This window comes from Herpailurus yagouaroundi, unplaced genomic scaffold (genome assembly GCF_014898765.1).
Source record: "Herpailurus yagouaroundi ecotype Mexico unplaced genomic scaffold, PumYag 199, whole genome shotgun sequence".
Lineage (NCBI taxonomy): Eukaryota > Metazoa > Chordata > Mammalia > Carnivora > Felidae > Herpailurus > Herpailurus yagouaroundi.
The window spans coordinates 14,980,222-14,999,568 of NW_024412430.1; the positions used below are offsets into that span (position 1 = coordinate 14,980,222).

Genomic DNA, 19,347 nt, shown 5'->3' on the forward strand with positions numbered 1-19,347 from the left:
CGCGGTCCGTGAGTTCGAGCCCCGCGTCGGGCTCTGGGCTGATGGCTCAGAGCCTGGAGCCTGTTTCCGATTCTGTGTCTCCCTCTCTCTCTGCCCCTCCCCCATTCATGCTCTGTCTCTCTCTGTCCCAAGAATAAATAATTGTTGAAAAAAAAATTAAAAAAAAAAAAAAAAAACTTACCAAAACCGATTTACAAAAGAATTAAAACCCTGAGTCATAACATAACCATTAAATAAATTGAGCCAGTCATTTAAAATCTCCCCCAAAAGAATGGGGGCATCTGGGTGGCTCAGTCAGTTAAGCGCCCGGTCATGATCTCACAGTTCATGAGTTTGAGCCCCACATCGGGTTCCACGCTGATGGTGCAGAGCCTGCTGGGGATTCTCTCTCTCCCTCCCTCTCTATGCCCCTTCCACATGTGTGCTCTCTCTCTCTCTCTCTCTCTAAATTTTTTTTTCAACGTTTATTTATTTTTTGGGGGACAGAGAGAGCTAGAGCATGAACGGGGGAGGGGAAGAGAGAGAGAGGGAGACACAGAATCGGAAACAGGCTCCAGGCTCTGAGCCATCAGCCCAGAGCCCGACGCGGGGCTCGAACTCACGGACCGCGAGATCGTGACCTGGCTGAAGTCGGACGCTTAACCGACTGCGCCACCCAGGCGCCCCTCTCTCTCTCTTTCTAAAATAAATTAATAAACTTTAAAAAATAAGAAAAACAATAAAATAAAATAAAATCTTCCTTAAAAGGAAACTCTAGGTCCAGGCGGCTTCATTGGTTAAGTCTACCAAGCATTCCAGAAACAAATTTAAAAAACAAGATAGGGGGAGTGACGGAGCAGCATTACTAAAAGAAAACATATCTGGGAAATCCGTATAGAGAAGAAAGACAGAAGTTAGTATTTGAGTTCCTGCACCGCACCTGAGAGGCCCTTCAAAAGAGTTCCTTATTTGCTTTCCTAGCAGTCCAGAAGGCAAGACTGGAATCCCAGGGAAAAATCATTCCCCTCCAGCATAATTATAGCCAGGACCGACCAAGCCTATCCCCCCGAGCTGCCATGGGGACAGTGGGAGAGGGCTGCAGACCCCCCACAAGCGGGTCCCCCCACGCCCGGCCTCCGACAGAGTTCACCGGGGGGGGGGGGGCCTGAACTCGTGTGTTAGCTCATTTAATCCTCACACACCACTGTGCTGTGGGTCCCGTTCGTAGCTTGATTTTACAAATGATGAAACTGCCTTTCAGAAAAGTGACCTTCCTGGTCACATAGCAGACGGCGTGGCCGGGTCGGAAGACAGGCCGCTGGGAAACTCAAACCCTTCACTCTTCCGCAACGATAATCCGACGGCGCTCAGCCTCCCAGCGAGATCCGTCGGGGGTGTTTGCCTGCCCACGGCCCGCCCCGTCCTGGGCACAGACAGACCGGGGCTGACTGCTTCAGGGCAGCACATGGTGCGAGGATGGACCTTGGAGAGCCGTTGGCAGAATGCCCACGCGACGAGGCGCGTGCCCTCGTGCGACCTCAGGTGGCCAGCGGTTACACGGAACAGGTGTTCGCAATTTCACTCGACAAATATTTATTATCTCCATAAAACAGGGCTCAATCATGGCAACGATCCTACAGGGGCCTGGGGATCACTCAACGAGTCAATGTATGTCACCCACCGCGAAACCCACGGGCAGCGTCTTCTCAAGACTCTCGGACCATTCTATCACGGTCAGCCGGGTTCCGAGGCTTCTTGGTCTCTATTGTCTGCATCGCATGCGGCGTCCGTCTGTCCAGCCCCGCCTGCGTCTTCCATGCCGAGGGGCACTGGCCCCCCCATCACGAAGAACACCCAGATTTCACGGTGTTTGCTCCTTTCAGAGCAGAAACATCCCGCCTCTGAAAGGAGGGCCGGAGGTTGATCAATTCCATTCAATTACCGAGCGTACACTTCTCCCCAGGGCTCTTGGCTCTGGCTTCGTCACCCGGAGCCAAGGAGCTGCCAGGTGCCTTCTGGAATAAATTTCCCATCCAGACACACTACCTTCCCTCCCCCGAGAGCTACTGGGTTCGGCAGTTTGATTCCTCGGGGATTTTGCTGCACAAATCAGTCGGGTGTGTAACACCACGTCCAAGGGACCGTGAGTCCTGCTTTCCACGTTTCCTATTTTTGTCTCCACTCGCGTGAGGTGGGGTTTTAAAACAGAGGTTGGTTCCCCTGAACCTGTGTTTTCAAATCCATTCTTAGCTTGAAAGACAAGAATTGTGAAGTCGAATATAAAGAGCAACCTGCTCGTAAACCCAAGACCGAGCTGCTCCCAGGGAGCACGGACAGGCCAGGGCACTAGGGCCACCGGGACGGCAGGATGGTGATGGGCCCCCTCCCTGCCAGCTCCTCCTGTGGGTCCTTCAGTCCTGAGCGAGAACATCAGAGGGCCCAGGGGGCCGGGGCCCCTGACACGTACTGGACTGGAAGCCACAGACAAAATAACGTAACGGATTCAGCTCCCGGTAAATCTGAGCTCCGAACTAAAAAGAATGAAAATTTTGGAATGTGCTGAAGTTGAGAGAGAGGATGTGCCGGGGCCAGGAGCATCGACTCACCGCTCGGACCTAGGAGTTTTCGCGTCGGGCACACACGACCCAGAAACTCAACTCTGTCCCAAAAGTATTTTTTAAAGTCTCCATTTCCAGCTCCCCTTCTGTGGTTAGCAGTCAACTGAATGGCTGTTACCGTTTGAAAGGAGAATTCGTTTGGGAGGAAGGGCTGTTTTTACTTCATACACATCCGATGGATTTTGCTTTGCTATTTTATGAAAAAGGGTCCAGTTTCCCTAACTCCTAATGAATCCTCCTTGGACCACACCCAGGTGAGCTCCGTTACTCCACAGAAAAGCAGATGATGGATGGCGGCGCTCTAGAATGTTCTGGGTTCTCGCAGCAGAGCATGACTCACAGGTATATTCTCCCCCAGAAGCCACCCTGGAAAAGCAGATGTTAGGACTGAAATATCTACAGAGTATTATCAAGAAATTGGGCCTCTAAAACATATATGGGGGCGCCTGGGTGGCTCAGTCAGTTAAGCGTCCAACCTCAGCTGAGGTCATGATCTTGTGGTTCGTGGCTTCGAGCCCCGTGTCGGGCTCTGTGCTGACAGCTCAGAGCCTGGAGCCTGCTTCCGATTCTGTGTCTTGCTCTCTCTCTGCCCCTCTCCCACTCATGGTCTGCCTCTCTCTCTCTCTCTCAATAATAAATACACATTAAAAATATATATATATATAGAAACGTTCTAGTGCCAGAATACACAGTTGAATAAAAGCTAGAAGTTGAGCAGTGGGATCAAAAGGGAGGGCAGACAGTCAGTATGGACACCCCCAGGGGCCCCGTCACTGAGAACCAGCAAGGTCAGGGACACCTACAGGAGTGGGGTGGACAAGCCCTGGGAGAGTCCCTCTCTAGCTCTCTTCATGCGTATGACACTGCTGAGCAAAGCGCTTCTAGGCAAGAGTGTGACTCTCACTGTTTCACTGGTCCTGAGCTGTGTGGCCTTTGGAATTCTGCAAATCATCCAGGAGGGCCACACGGCATCCCAAGTTTAACTGTCCGGGATAGGGCGTCGCGCAGTGAGAGCATACCTACCCAGCAGGTAAGCCATTCTATTTCTGCGGGGCAAACGGGGTGATTTCCTGCCCCAAACATCTGCTGATTTCAGGGCTTCCCCTGGACATACTCTTGTGGTCTTGGTTTGCTGTCAAGACAAGACATGACGCCGAGGCCTCCGAATTCTAAAGCTCGCCCAGCTGCTCGTCTCACACACAACACCTGTCTGTGGATGCTAATGGTCTGCATAGCCATTCGGGCAAAGGGCAAAACCATTGGACCCCCCAGACCAGTGAGAAACACTTCCACCGCATAGGGACCGCTTGTAAATCTGGGAGGCTTTCCAAAATTTCCTGTCACAGACGGTATCCTTTGCCGTTAACTGACCGGGCACTCAGAGAGTTTTAAAAGAGAAGATTCTTGGGATTGCTTTGTTCGCTCAGATCAACCGCAGCAAATAGATCCTTTAGTGATAAGATATAAGAAATCAGGTTGGCAGTATTCACTCGTGAGCACTGAAGCAGGAACGTTTCAGGGCTGCTGCTGGTTCAAGACATCATTAAATAATGGGGTTAAAAGTGTAGCTGCACTTGGGGTGCCTTTCGATACGAATGCGTAAGTTAAGACATCGTTAAAGAAGAAGTCAAGTGCTTCCCAGGAGGTTTAGAAAACCGTTGGGGCGATTTGAGATTTTAAGTCACGATGCTCTGCTCACCAGTTGATCTAGACCCAGACTAGTTTTAACGTGTGTGTGTGTGTGTGTGTGTGTGTTTTCATCAGCTCTGTAAATTCTCTCAAACAAATGCGCAGATCACCGCTACACGGATCAAGAAAGCGAATGTTGTTAGCCTCCAAAAGCCTTGGGCTTTTTCTCAATTGCAAATGTCTTCTCCTCTCCAAAGGTAAACAATGTATCACAATATGCTTCTTCCTGCTTTTGAACTTAAACAGAAAAAATGTAACACATTTTCCTCCATGTTTGGCTTCTTTCGCGCATGTCACGTTTGTGAGGTTTACCGTCTCGCGGCTTGTATTTGCTTTAATTTACTAACGCGTGGTTTTTCGGTAGACGAGTAGCCTGTAATTTCCTTCTTCTTTCATTTGAAGGAAACGGGTTGTTTTCAGTCTGGTGAGATTATGAGTCATCTTTCGCAGCAGAGGACTTAAAAAAAATTTTTTTTCATACTTTAAGGAACAGTCCCCTTAACAGACATAATGAGCTGTTCTGAGAATATGCAGGTATGTTTAATGGGCTACAATTAAAATGACAGAGTTGCAATAATATGGTAATGTAACTGCTTAGCATTGTATTTCCAATTCATATTCCATGGTTAATTTAAGAATAATTACTTGGGACATAATACCGAAGTGCCTGTGCAATTAATACAGCAATTGTTCAAGAATGTTCCTAATAATCAATTATCATTTTGCTGAGTAATCGTTTTGCCAGATTATTGAGGATATTTTCAAGTGTTCATTTCTCTGCCTGTAAAATGACAAGTGGTCCTAGGTCAAATATAAATTGCTTTTGAGGGGCACCTGGGTGGCTCCGTCGACTAAGCGTCCGGCTTTGGCTCAGGTCGTGATCTCGCAGTTAGAGAGCTCAAGCCCCGCATGGGGCCCTGTGCTGACAGCTCGGAGCCTGGAGCCTGCTTCAGATTCTGCGTCTCCCTCCCTCCCTCTGCCCCTCCCCTGCTCACGCTCTGTCTCTCTCTCTCTCTCTCAAAAAATAAATAAACATTAAATTGTTTTTGAGACAGGGAAACTGAAGGAACCCCATGAGAGAAAAAGCTGTTTTGGGTTTTTTTTGTTGCTTTTTCCTTTGCTTCTTACCCGGCTTCTATCCTTGCTAGGACCTGCACCCTGCCCCACCCGACAGGTGCCTCAGAACGCAGATAGTGTGGAACCTCCTTGTAAGGGACAAGGAATTCTCCAGAACAGATAACATCTAATGAAGGACCAGGTGAGAATGATGGGAGGCCACGATCACACGTGTATTCCAGCCCACAGGTGCTGGACATCTTGACACTGAGACTCCGGGTCAGGGAATAAGTGACTTATGATCGACACCTGGACCTTGTTGTTCTGACCGGTTCCTGGATGCCTGAGAGGACACGTCCGTCACACCACAACTGTCAGTAAAAACCCCAGACCCCGGGGGCGCCTGGGTGGTGCAGTCGGTTAAGCGTCCGACTTCAGCCAGGTCACGATCTCGCGGTCCGTGAGTTCGAGCCCCGCATCAGGCTCTGGGCTGATGGCTCAGAGCCTGGAGCCCGTTTCCGATTCTGTGTCTCCCTCTCTCTCTGCCCCTCCCCCATTCATGCTCTGTCTCTCTCTGTCCCAAAAATAAATAAATGTTGAAAAAAAATTAAAAAAAAAAAAAAACCCCAGACCCCGAATAAAGACAGAACTCTATCTTTTTCCTTTCCAAGTGTCCCAGATGCTGTGTTGCTTTTTATATATTTTCAATAAACTCTGCTCTCACCTCCTGATGGCTCACGTTCGATTCCCATCCTGCATAAAGCCAAGGACCCTCCAGGCTGAATCTGTGGGAGCCCCTCTGGGTCCTCTGACTCCAGACTCCACCTGCCTGCATCCATTTTACAACTTTTTTTCCCCCCAGTTAATTGTTTTCTAGCTATTGGATTCAGAGCCACTAAAGGAATTAGAAACTGGTTTAAGCATTCACAGTAGAGTTTCGCAAGGTGCTCCGAAACATTTTTGCCACGTATGAGCCCCCAAACTTGTCTTCTAGAAACGTGTGTAGAGAATATATGTGTATGGGAAAATCAAAATAAATGCCCGTGTTCAAGGTGCATCATTAAGAATTATTCGTAAGAGCGGAAACAATATCAACCTTAAATCGTATAATCATTAGGCATAACCTTACTACTGGTTTCTTAATTCATGCCACAAATATTTGTTGACGGAATGGTGTGCAAAGGGCCGAGCTCGTGGGAATTTAGTGATCCTGACCGAAAGGTCTCTGGGGTTCAGGGCCAAGATGGCAGCTGGGAAGAGTCTGAGCTCACCTCCCTCCCACAGACACAGGGGAACGCCAGCTCCTTATGGAAGCTTCCTCTGGCAGGTCGGGGGGGAACAAAACCCCTAAAGCCTGGCTGAGCAACTCCTACAGCTCCACCCGCCCAGAGGGACGCCACATGGAAGCCGGGAGGAGAGGCTGGGCCACGGCCTGGCCGTGAACCTCACCCCTGGCTCAGGGAGGAGCACCAGGCGGGAAGTGGAAACCCAGCCCTTGTCCCTGGGGAGCCAGGGGGGTCATACCCCACATCGGGAACCCCGACTTTAACCACCTGCACCTAAGAGGTGAGACCCCCTCCCCCCCAGATAGCTAAAACATTTGGAAACCCATACGGGGCTCGTGTCTTAGAGACCTGCTCCTTAAGGACTGGCCGGTGGACTTACCAGCCCGGGGCTCAGCGTAGCGGCCCCCCATCCCGTCCGGGCTTGACGTGAGAAAGGCTCCTCTGCTGCTAGGAAAGCGTGTCGGCCTGCGGAGCCATCGGGTTGACCACGCACGTCTCAGGCCGGGGCGCTCTCTGCACCTGCAGCGACGGGACTGGAGGCCGCCATCTTTGTTTCCACCCCGGTGGGTCGTGCGGTCGGGAAGGGCTTGCATTCCTAGGTCTGTGGGACTGTGACAATCCGAGAGACAGTTCTTGGCAGCCGCCCCCCAGGGCACTGCATGCGACAGCGGACTGACACACACCCCAGTCGTTTGGGGAGGGAAGCTCATTTGCTTGTCCAGGAGCTTTGGCCTGAGGGGCACGCCTCTGGTTTGGGACACTCCTTGGGGGCCCTGTCGGGGGGGGGGTGCTGCAGCTGGCCACTGTCATCCAGGAGGGAGCCTGTACCCTTGCCTGGCAACCCCGAATTTTAAGGTTGCCACCAGGGCACCTCGAAGTGCCACGGATCTGGCGGCCAGCAGGGCAGAGGCTCAAGAGTCCCCCAGGACTGTAACCAGTGGAGAAAGACAGCCACCACCCCCAGGGCACAGCAAGAGAGGCAGGCATCTCATTAAAGACAGAGAGGCCCCTGAAATAATGAAGTTTGGGATTATCAAGGGAGACAGACATTAAGCAAATGTCCTTCCAAATATGAAGTTAGTGTTAAAAGTGGTGAGTGCTCTACACACACGGGTTCAACACCTTGAGTTTGGAGAGCTCTTTACATCTTTTGGATACAAGTCCTTTACCAGACGTACGCTTTGTAAATATTTTCTCCCAAGTCTGTGGCGTCAGGGGCTGTGAAGGGTCTGATGTTTTTTTCCTGCCGGCAAAGTAACATGTGAGCCTTCTAAGATGTCCAAGATATTAGCCTTCCCAGATTTCCACGATATTGGCAGGACACACAAGGCTCCGGGGTTGGAGAGAAAGGACTTTGGAGCCTCATATTTGCCTGTTTCCTTAGCTCCCAACCCTCTACCCCCAGGACCCAGGAGGGTTGTGGAAAGACCCAGGCAGGTACTGCCGCGCACACGGTGGGTTTGTGTTGCACCTGAGACCCCAGTCTTTTAAAGAGGGCTGGCAGCAAGGCCGCCCAAACTTTGCCCTGGAGAAGATACTCTTTATTACACTGTCAGGAAGCAAATGTGCCCTCTGCCCCGGAGGGAGCCTTTCTCGCTTTTTGCTAGATCTATCCTTTAAAAAACAGTCCAGAACAAAAGTGGTTAATGCGTTTGCTCCAAACACATGCCGGAAAATGAGAGACCCGAGGAAAACCTCTTCCCCAGAATTATTTTTTTCACTCTCTTAAGCTGCATCTTTTGAAGAGCAGAAAATTTATTTTTGATAAAGTCTAATGTATCAGTTTGATTTTTGTATGCATCATCCTTGGAGTCATGGCTAACATAGCCCTGCCTGACCAAGATCTCAAAGAGTTTCCTGATGTTACCTTCTAAAAGGTTTATAGTTTTAGGTTTTATCTTTACGTTTATGGTCCTTTTTTTTTTTTTAAAGTTTATTTATTTTTGGGACAGAGAGAGACAGAGCATGAATGGGGGAGGGTCAGAGAGAGGAGACACAGAATCTGAAACAGGCTCCAGGCTCCGAGCTGTCAGCACAGAGCCCGACGCGGGGCTCGAACTCTCGGAATGCGAGATCATGACCTGAGCCAAAGTCGGACGCTCAACCAACTGAGCCACCCAGGTGCCCCAGGTTTATGGTCCTTTTGAGTTCATTTTTGTATATGGTGTGATCAAACTTTTTTTTTTTAAACCGATGGTATCTTTTTGAAAGATTCTCCATCAAATTGCCTATGACCATTTGTCAGAACCCAGTGGTCCATAAATGTGTGGCTCCATTTCCACACTCAATATTCTTTTCCATTGATCTATGTGATAGAGCGTATTGATCGACTTCAAGTCCGATATCGCACTATCTTGATGCGCATAGTGTATAAGAGCCTTGCGTTCAGCTATGGGTAGTTCTCCAACTTGGTTCTTCTTTTTCAAAGCTGTTTTAGCTTATACTCCATCCTTTGCATTCCCATATGAATTATAAAATCAGCTTGTCATGGTCTATGAGAAGCTTGCTGGGATTCTGATTAGATTGTGTTGACTCTGTACATTAAACTGGGGAGAATTAACATCTCAGCAATATTGGGTCTTCTGCTTCTTGAACACAGTGTATCTCTCATTTATTTAAGTCTGGAGTTCCCCTGAGAGATGTTTTGTAGGTTTTTTTTTTTTTTTAAGTTTTTTTTTTTTCAACGTTTATTTATTTTTGGGACAGAGAGAGACAGAGCATGAACAGGGGAGGGGCAGAGAGAGAGGAAGACACAGAATCGGAAACAGGCTCCAGGCTCTGAGCCATCCGCCCAGAGCCCGACGCGGGGCTCGAACTCACGGACCGCGAGATCACGAGATCCCGCGAGATCGCGAGATCGTGACCTGGCTGAAGTCGGACGCTTAACCGACTGCGCCACCCAGGCGCCCCCATGTTTTGTAGTTTTTAGTGTACCTGTGTTTCACCTCTTCTATCAGATTTATTACTAATTATTCCATAGAGTTTCCATTTTTTTTTCTTTCCCTCTTTTTTGCTTCCAACCTCTGGGAGCCCTTTTTCTTGTACACAGTATAAGAGTTCTCTTTAAAAGAATCCTGCTTGACAACCTTTTCCTTTTAATTGCACTAACAGTCAACTCATATTTACTTTAATTCCAAATATATTTGTGTTCAGACAACTCGGACACAGCTTCCCATCTGCCCAGGCACACATGGGATACTTTTTAATCTTAGGGCCAGCAGGAGGCAATGAAAACCAGGTCCCATCAGGATTGGGAAGCTACGTCTAAGCTATGCGTAAGGTCCATCAGTCTAAGCGCTCGGACATCCAGTCCCTGTAAGGGGAAGCAGACTCCTCCTCCTGGTCCAGAGGTGGCTTCAGAAGGAAGCAGGCCAGAGTGAGAGTGTCCTCCTCCTCCCTTCCCCTGATTTCAAATATTATCCTCCGCAATATGGCAGCCATGTTATTCATTTTGGTGTTCCATGGAAAATAATCTGTGCTTCAGCCAAATGATGAATGGCAAATTTCTACACACATTACTTTTAGACCATAATGGAAGGAAAATATTGGGTGGGTTGAATTGAATCCGCTAATGAAAACCAGTGATATTTCTCAGGCTGAGTTCAAGTCTTGAAATGTCCAAGTTCCAAAAGAGAAGGAAGAACTATTAAAAGACCTCTGGTGGGAAGAATATTGTAACCAAAGGACGTGCAGTCATTACCGGATATATTTGAAAGACCTCAGAGTTTTGAGAGAAACCAAGTAGAAAAATAAGGCTAGCAAGTGGGAACTCGACTTTTCGCACAAAAGTTCCCAATATTTCACAAGTGTTTATGCAACGCAAAAAGGCCCAAAGGGGTCAGATCCATTTTCTTCCTAGCATAGTAGTGTCTCTCACACGGGCTACAATTCTGTCTGCCTTTCTCTCATGTGCTTAAGTAATGTCATTTGGTACATTTCTGTGTTACTGGATTAAATGTCCATATCAGAATGATTTTGGTGCTTCTGTGGGCTAAGATGTCAGTATTTTTGGTTTAGAAGTAACTTTGTACTATGACTTGAAAACATCACGCTGATTTCCCAAAGGCTGTTTTGTGTCTTGCATTTTTCTCTTTTCCTTTTTTTTTTTTTTTTGAGAGAGAGAGAGAGAGAGAGAGAGAGACAGAGAGAGACAGAGAAAGAAAGAAAGGCAGGGAAAGAAAGAGGGTGAGAGAATTTAAGCAGGCTCCATGCTGAGGCTCCGTGCGGAGCTCGATCTTATGACCCTGGGATCATGCATGACCTGAGAGCTGAATTCAAGAGTCAGATGCTCAACTGACTGAGCCCCTCGGGCGCCCCTTGCCTGTCTAGCTTTAAAAAAAAAAAAAAAATCAAAACAAATTGGGCATTTCGTATTCCAGGAGGGGGCCCTATCCACACACACGCTCTGGTTAAAAAAATGTTTGCAAGGGGAGATAAAAATGTTTTAAACTTGATTGTGGTGGCAGTTACATGCCTGTCTCTGTCAAAACTCACAGTAATATACCCTAAAAAGAATAAATCTTTCTGTATGTAACCGTGTAATCCAAAGGAGAACAAAATGGGGGTAGGGCATCTTTTTAAGCGTGTTAAGATGCATTTTGATAAGCTATTTCAATCTAAGCAAGGAACTTGGGTGCCAAATATCAATGTGAAGTGACATAAAACAAACACATTATGAACATCCAAAAATCTGGACTTACAATGGAAATGTTGACAGCTTCTGAAATTAAATGGCACTCAATCACTAATTTTCTTTGAGGGTAAGATTTGTACCCTGCTGGGCTTATAATTCTGTTTTCTCTTTTTGCGCTGTTCATGTGTAAATATTGCTAATTTCATTTGACACAAAAACGGCAAACAACTTAATTTTGTTTCTAAGCTAGTCGATGACACAGAGGCTACCTTCTAGATGAAGCAGGCAAGCTTCGTGGCAATCATTTGCAGGCGGGGTGGAAATCAAGGCATTTCAAATGTATTTGTAACAAGGAAACAAATTTATTGATTTTAAAAGACAAGACACCATTTTGTTTTGAAAAACACAAGAAAGCTAGCCTGAGTTCAAGTCTGAAATATTCAGAAAAATCCTACTAATATCTTTAGTATGTTCCAGTCATTTGTTTAAACAACACACTAAAAGTTAATATATATTTTTATAATTATAAAAGTTCCCCAGTTATTGTACAGTACACAATACAAATCGCCCACAAACTATTATTTAACTCCTGCCAATTTTGAGAGGACATGATATACTAAAAGATTTAGCATTTCTCACAAAAATCACATCAGGAAATACGTATTTACAAAATCAAATACATTATACAAAAAACCATCACATGTTATTCGGTAAGGATGTTTTTAAATAATTAAAAAGTTTATTCAACTGGAGTCCAAAAACTGGAAAAGAACATTACATTATCTCACACATACAATCTCTACAAAAGTTGCTTACCTCATTTACATAATATATTCAGTCGATTGTAAAATAAATGTTCAAATATCTCCTAGTGTTACTATGTTTCTGTGCTTGTGGGACTGAATAATGTAATCTGCCACTTACTAAGTGAAGTTTAAATGATGGCACTTAAAAAAAATACAGTATTTTAAAAAAAACACAATGAAAGAAGTTTTACCTAGAAGGTACGAAAGCCCTGAGTGATAGTAGAATTACTGATTGGTAAGCACTACAATTAACCTAATTAAAAGTTTACCACCCCAGGCACAAATTTCCAAGTTTTCTCAAGGCACTCACAACGCGTTGGTCACCACCATAGGGTCCCAATTGATGATGGAGATGAGTAGAGAAAAAAATTTGCTTTGGTACAAAAGATACTTTTCAAACGAATAAAATTCAATACCTCCTTTATTGGGTCATTTAAAATTGTGTTTAGCAGGTTAAAACAAGGCAATCGTTCGTTCAAAACTATTAATTCGTTGAAGGAAAAATTTACTCAGTTATCAACAGTCAGTGGGAGTTTTTGTTTTTCTCCTTCCTCCCCCGGAATCAAAATTCTTCTGACAGTGATTTGTCGTTCTCATTATTGAGCCTACGCAACAATTCTTACCAAAGATTTCATTACTCAGGGCTTCCAATCCCAACATCGTAATTTATTTAAAAAACAAAGGAAAGAAGGGAGGGGGTGAAAAGAATCAAACACCGGAACCAAGTAAGAGACAAAACACAGTTCTGAAAATAAGACGGATTACCGATTACTCCAAAGGAAAAAAAGAAATCCTAGGCAGTCACTTTGTAAGTGGCTTTTACTATTTAAGTAAAGTTGGTAAACTAAACTCAGGTGTACTGGCACATAAAATCACTAGCAGCAATGATCAGAGCATGCAAACTGAGAAGCATTTACAGTAAATCATCATGAAGAATCCAAAAGAAGAGAGTTAAATTAAAACCCTTTGAGTATTGCATGTTAACACATGAGTAATTTGCATGGTTTGACTTCCTACGCCGTCTAAAAAAAGCCATGTTCACGGCAGACTTGCACTAAGCTACGGATGTCCCTTCCCCAGACATCGGAATAGGTCACACTCTGCCGTGCGCCCGGCCGGGGCCGCCGCGCACATCTGCAGACGACACCGCTCTCAGGCTCCGTCGCGCAGGGGACAGGGGGGGACCGAGTGCACGCAGAGCGGCCCGTGAACGAAGTCGGCAACTCTGGAGGCAGACTGGCATTTACAGATCTCGGAAGCAGTCGCCACGGCCCCTCCCGACAGAGGAGCTGAAAATCAAGTGCTTTGCTCTCCATTCTATCTATGTCTACTGTTTTGGACAAAGTGTTAAAGGTTTTGGAGCACAGATAAAGATAGGCCCTGTGTGAAAGTCCCAAAATGCTGTTTTATGAGAGCTCTAACTCCAAATAGCTTACCTGCCCCCGAAGAGTTCAGCTTTGCTTCACCCACTCGAACTCATTTCTTCCTAAGGCTTCGCTTAACAATTGTACTTCCTAAAGCTAAATTAACGCGATCTTTTTGTTTTGTTTGGGGAAAGAAAAAAACAAAAAAGTAAAGAAACGTAACCCTTTCTTTATCATACCTTTTAAAGGCAATCTAGGTACTTTTCGATGTGCAGAGATCAGTTAGGACATAGGTCTACAGGCCCATGTATCTGTTCTCCTTTTCTAGAGTCATGATGTGATGCTAGAAAAGTTGATTTTTTTTTTTTTCTGTAAACAGTACACTTACTTAGATGGCAGTGAATATTTGGGAATAAATATATCAAGCCCTCTTGAAGAAGAAAATTAAGAGTTGTATATAAAATGCAAGTGTTCAGCATGGAAACACTTTCTCTTCCTCCCCCTCCCCCCCTTTAAAAAAACAGCATAATTAGACATTTGGATATAGAGTATATTTTACCGGTCTAACTCTAAATAAATGATCTGAAAGGCTTTTGTCCCCCATTGTATATCTTACAATGCTCAAAGGGTTAATACAAGGCATTACATCAAAGGGGTTTTCTAATACTAGAACTAAGCACTGAATTAATGCTTCTATTCCAGTTTTTTTTTTTTTTTAAATCACCAAACTTGCAGAAATACTAGGATTCCATTCATTGATTTGTTCTAACCATATACATGGAGGTTGATCTGATCGAGTGACAAGCCCAATTTTCATAGCACTGCATGTCAACCCCTCTCCCCCATGTTCTGCTGTGATTCATAGAGATCGTCAGTTCGGATTTCGATTTTTTTGCGAGTGGTTTTCTCACCAAGAATTTGGGGGAGAGAAGGTTATAACGAAGGTCAATTTGCTGTATATAACTACTGCCTCAAATCGTACAGGAAGGCGGTTTGCCAAAGTTGTTTACTTTCTACTTGTGTCCACCCAGGGAGGGCCAACATCACCGTGACACTCTTTTTTTCCCCCCTTTTACACTAATGTCTCAAGCACAGCATCGTTTTAGACATCTCAAATATATCATCTGAAGAATTTTTTCCAATTTGAAAATGCATCACGTTTAGCACTTCGAGAGAGTGCATTCATGTAAAAAGGTTCATGATTACAGTAATGAAACCGTAGTCATTCCCGGATGACTCTGACAGCGTTATTCCACGAGAAATGTGTTCATTTTTACTCACCCACTACAAATCAAAGGCAGTCAACGTTGCACGCGACTAATTTTAGGTATGCAGTGTTAAAACCATTTTCTCAAATTTGCTTTTGTTTTTTTAAAGTACACCATCTAAAGAGAGGTGCGTGAACCGTCCTATACAGTACAAGAAAAAGCACAAAAAGGAAAGCAGATTTCTGAAAAGGCAGTAAGACTTAAAGTAGTCAGTCCAAACATGGTCTGGATGAGAATCCTGAAAAAGTGACCAGCCATTTGATATCCAAAGAAAAATTTTAAAGTTGGGCCCTGTGTTCCGAGGAGATGGTCCCCCCATTTCACCCCATTGTTCACTGGCTTCATGAAACGTAAATCTTCCAGGTATGGTTCTCAAAGTATGTATGTGAAGGTCAAACCATACCCACGAGACGCAATCCTCTTATACGGAAGTATCTTTTCTAAAACTTAAAAACAGCCAACATGCCTTCCTTACGTTTTCGTCGCTGAAAGTGTAGCACTTGGTCTGTGTAGATAGTTTCCATGACTAGTGGTTTGATTACAACGTCAAGAAATGTCAAGAAGTCCTTAAAGTGTAGACTTGTCACTTGTCAATACATCTACTCTGAGAGTCTTAGTGTCACGGTTACGTAGAAAAGTCACAGTTTCAATGAATGAGAGAAAAGAAAATGAAATGTCAAATCAAAGCAATACTTGGGATCGTTCGACTCTCCTCAGACGTACAAAGGGTGAGGTCTGAGTTTTCTAATATACCTCACGAGGCCAAGTCAAGATTGGCTGAGATGTCTGTGTCTGACTAGGGGTGTGTCCTATCTTACTGTGGACGACAGATCGCCAGAAGTAGCAAAGAATGAAGACGCGCTTTTGTCTGTTGGTCAAAACTATCTGCCCTTGTCACAGATGAATGCTCCCGTGTTCACAAAGGAGCCCAGAACGTGTTTAGCGAGTCAGGCTGAAAAGTGAGAATGGTTCATGCAAACCACGAACACCTAGAAAAAATGTTGAATCCTGGAGGCTCCCCAATCCCTACCTTTCATCCATCGAACTCTGCCCATTAGGATCAGATCCCTCTAATGATACAAACATACCCAACGTTAAACAGTGATAATAGATACATTTAAAATCGTCCAAGAAACAAGACGAAAGCAGCAAAAACGTTTGGTCCGATACAGATGGAACACAGTTCTGGGGCTGGTGGGCGGGGGAGAGGAAAGCGAAGAAGCGTCTCAGAAAGGAGAGTTGAAATGAGGGGGGGGTTCTTTTTCGTCTTGTGGTTCGAACTAATTCCACCTGTAAACGTTCCCCAACGCACGAGGAGCTAGACGTGCGGGGTTTTCGTGGTGAAGGTGTTCTGTGTGTTTGCCTTTTTTGTGCGTGTGATGGTACCAACCCATCACCTCTTTTGGGGAGAAGAATGAGGGGGAGGGCCACTCAAGTGATACTTGGGTGAGGTGATGGTCGAATGCTCGTGAAGACTTTCCAAAGAGATGCCTGAGTTGAGTCATATAAAATTACATCTGAAACGTTTCAAGCTGACTTCAGAAACTCTGTTGATCTTTGTTACGTGAATAGTGTGAGGCAATCGGGCCACCGGAGGGAAAACACACCGCGTGGTACCCGATACGCCATTTGGTATTTTTCACTTTACGGACTGGCTCATCCCCCTCTTTCCAAGCCCTCTCGCCCACCCCAGGAAAACCGGAAAGACAAACATCTTGAGTTTGAGACAGGCCTCATTAACAATCTGTAAATCATGTGTGCTTTCCCTTTCTTTTTTTTGGGGGGGGGAGGGGGCTTTGTGTTTATGTATTATTTTTGCTGATCAGCTTTCTAAAAACGATTAAAATGAATGGCTGTGCCTGTTTTTGTTTTTTGTGTGTGTGGCGGTTGTTAATAACTCGAGTGTTTAAAAGAACCTTGGCTTTCATGTAAATTAACATAAGGATGGATGGGGGGTGGGTCCCGTCTAGGACCTCACCTGACTTTGCAGCTGACTCCCGCCCGCGGGCACGTGTGTATGCCATGGACACACAGACACCAAGAGGCAGACACAAACATTTAGACCGACAAGATGCACTTCGATAAGTCCCTGCTTATTTCGTCAACTTTCTTACATGAGAACTAGATACAAATGGTCTGAAACACCTGTGATGGTACGCGACAAGTTGGTAATTAAAAACCAGTCCGCTGTTCCACGCCCTTAAGCAATCTGATGGGTAATCGAGTCATAGTCAGCTCTACGAACAAAAAGTACGTCCGCGGTCACTCCAAGAGGGGAATTGAGTTTTCGTCTTTTTGCTTTGCTTTGTTCGCCCTACATTTCCTTTGAAGAGCGCGTAACCTGTCCTCACTTCGGGAATCGGAAAGGGACAGGCACACCTTGTCAAATGGATTGCGGAGGAATTCACATGAACAAAATAAGCCTTACTAAAACCTTAACTTCAGTTCTGTTTTAAGGCACCATGTAATAGCCGAGGTACGATGATCCCTGATGTACATTCTTCAATGGCACTGGTCCATCCAGCCACCTATCCAAATCCTACAGAAATGGGGATAAAGCAACAGTGTGGTGAGCCAGCTATACTGCCCTCAGGTTGTGTTTACAATTTAAAATCCACACCCTTTAGAAACCAGGAAATAGATTTGAAGGAAATAACGATATGCAGGTTGCTACATTCCTTGCGTTCTATAAATTTTCTTTTATAATAGCAGCAGAGGGAACTACTATTAGGAAAAAGACCTGGAATAAAAGAAAGTCATCCAAATGGAATGGTTTCCTGTATGTCCAGTTCAGCATAAGTAGCATGTACACTTAAAAACAAAACGAAACAAAACGAAACACAAAAAAAGTCAAGTCATTTTTTTTTTTTCAGCTTCAGTATCTAACTATAACAGCCCCGCTCAACAGCAGAATGCGTCTGTGCAGTGGTCCCAAATACAGAATCAGTAGTCTTTAAACAGAGGAATCGGTATGCAAATAACGGTTAAAATGCAATGTTTAACGGAAGCTTGCGTTAATAGGGTTTAATAATTATGTACACAAATTATGTACATATTAGCATAATCTCTTGCAGGTCTGTCATTTACTCTGAACAGATAAATGCACTAGCTCCAGGTTTTTTCTCCGGAGAAAAACAGATGACCTTCCCAACCCTCTAGCGCCATGATAAAAATGCTCTGTATTCTCTCTCCGTACCAAAGAGTTACCGAAATCGTGTCTTGTGGTTCCGTCCAATGAAAAGCACCTTTCAAAAGCAAATTCAATGCATCTGCTGCCAAATGGGCATGCCTCCAGTGTAAATCAAAGGAATTCATTTCTTTTGATATTTCACAGAAGTGCATCTAATTAAAAACTCACACGTGAAATCATACACCAAGACTAACAATCAACAATCAAATATTTTAAGCTACAAAAAAATGTAAATCACTTTTTAATTATAAGAAAACGAACACATTGGCATTAGGTGTGGTAAAAATCCTTCTTGACACCTGAAACTAAAGGAAAAAAAAGAACAACTTATTAAGAGGCAAATGATTTTTTTTTACGTTAAAAAAACAACAACAACAACAACAAAAAAAAAACACCTGGCAAAATACATACATCCATTCCATTTCACAACTCCAAAAAGGTAATGTTCAGCACAGATAGAATTTGACAACAGTCGACCTTCAGGCTTATTAAAATTTCACCTTAAGCCCAATATATCAACAGGGGTAACGTTAGCTGGAAAAATACGCTTTAATATTCTTTAGACCGCAGTGTAGGTGTTTCCCGTGGCGCTGCACTGTCTGATAGTCTGACTACTTGTGACGATGTGCTCGCTGTGAATTGGATTCAGGAGACTGGGCTGCACGCCGCTCTCGAGAACGGGCTGCATACAACCCACTTGAAACGCCTGGTTCAGCTCGGTTTTCTCCCTTTTGGCTTGGGGCTCCGAAGAGTCGTCCAGTTCTTCGTCCATTTCACTTTCCACTTCGCTGCCTTCATCTGCACAAACAACACCAAGACCGTTACCGGAAGACAAACCCGGAAACAGCAATCAACACGGGCTTTGGAAATTCCTCCACGGCATGTGAAGAGAGCAACTGGTGGGCGATTCTCAGGGGACGGGGTCGTGGGTTTGCGGCCAGCGGATTTCATTTGTATCCACACTCTCTTAGGGCATCCACTGTTCTTTCACACACAGCAGAAGTAACTTACTTTTGGCTGGTTTGTGGTTGGTACCTTTAAGAGTTCTTTCAGGAAGACCTCCAGGATTTCCTGAAGTCTTTGTGCTAAGTAGTTGGCCTCATCTGAGCGACCCTAAAGTAGTCACTTCGGTACACTGTGCTGGCTTTGGGGGAATCTATCCAGCTGAGAAATGCTTAACTGAAGAAAGGTCGGAAGGCACAACACTCTCAGTCTCCTCTGAAATCTACACTAGGGGTAAATTTCATCTGGGTGCATGTGAATGTAGGTGAGACCTCTGCTGATTTGCAAAAGAATATAACGACTGGGGCGCCCGGGTGGCTCAGTCGGTTGAATGTCCAACTCTTGATTTTGGCCAAGGTCATGATCACAGTCGTGAGATCGAGCCCCTTGTCAGGCATGGAGCCCACTTGGGATTCTCTATTCTCTCTCTCTCTCTCCCTCTGCCCTTCCCTGGCT

The 19,347-nt window shown here is 45.2% G+C and overlaps 1 protein-coding gene across 10 annotated transcripts in view; it reads right to left on the reverse strand.

The window, feature by feature from the left end:
* Positions 1-11,603: 11,603 nt before the first annotated feature.
* Positions 11,604-19,347, reverse strand: part of RFX3 (regulatory factor X3) — a 299,217-nt gene continuing 291,473 nt past the window's right edge. For all 10 annotated transcript variants that reach the window (XM_040449451.1, XM_040449449.1, XM_040449453.1 and 7 more), the window contains one exon: positions 11,604-18,687. In XM_040449451.1, the coding sequence (XP_040305385.1) occupies positions 18,449-18,687 (239 nt within the window). In that variant the 3' untranslated portion in view covers positions 11,604-18,448. The remainder of the gene's footprint in view (positions 18,688-19,347) is intronic.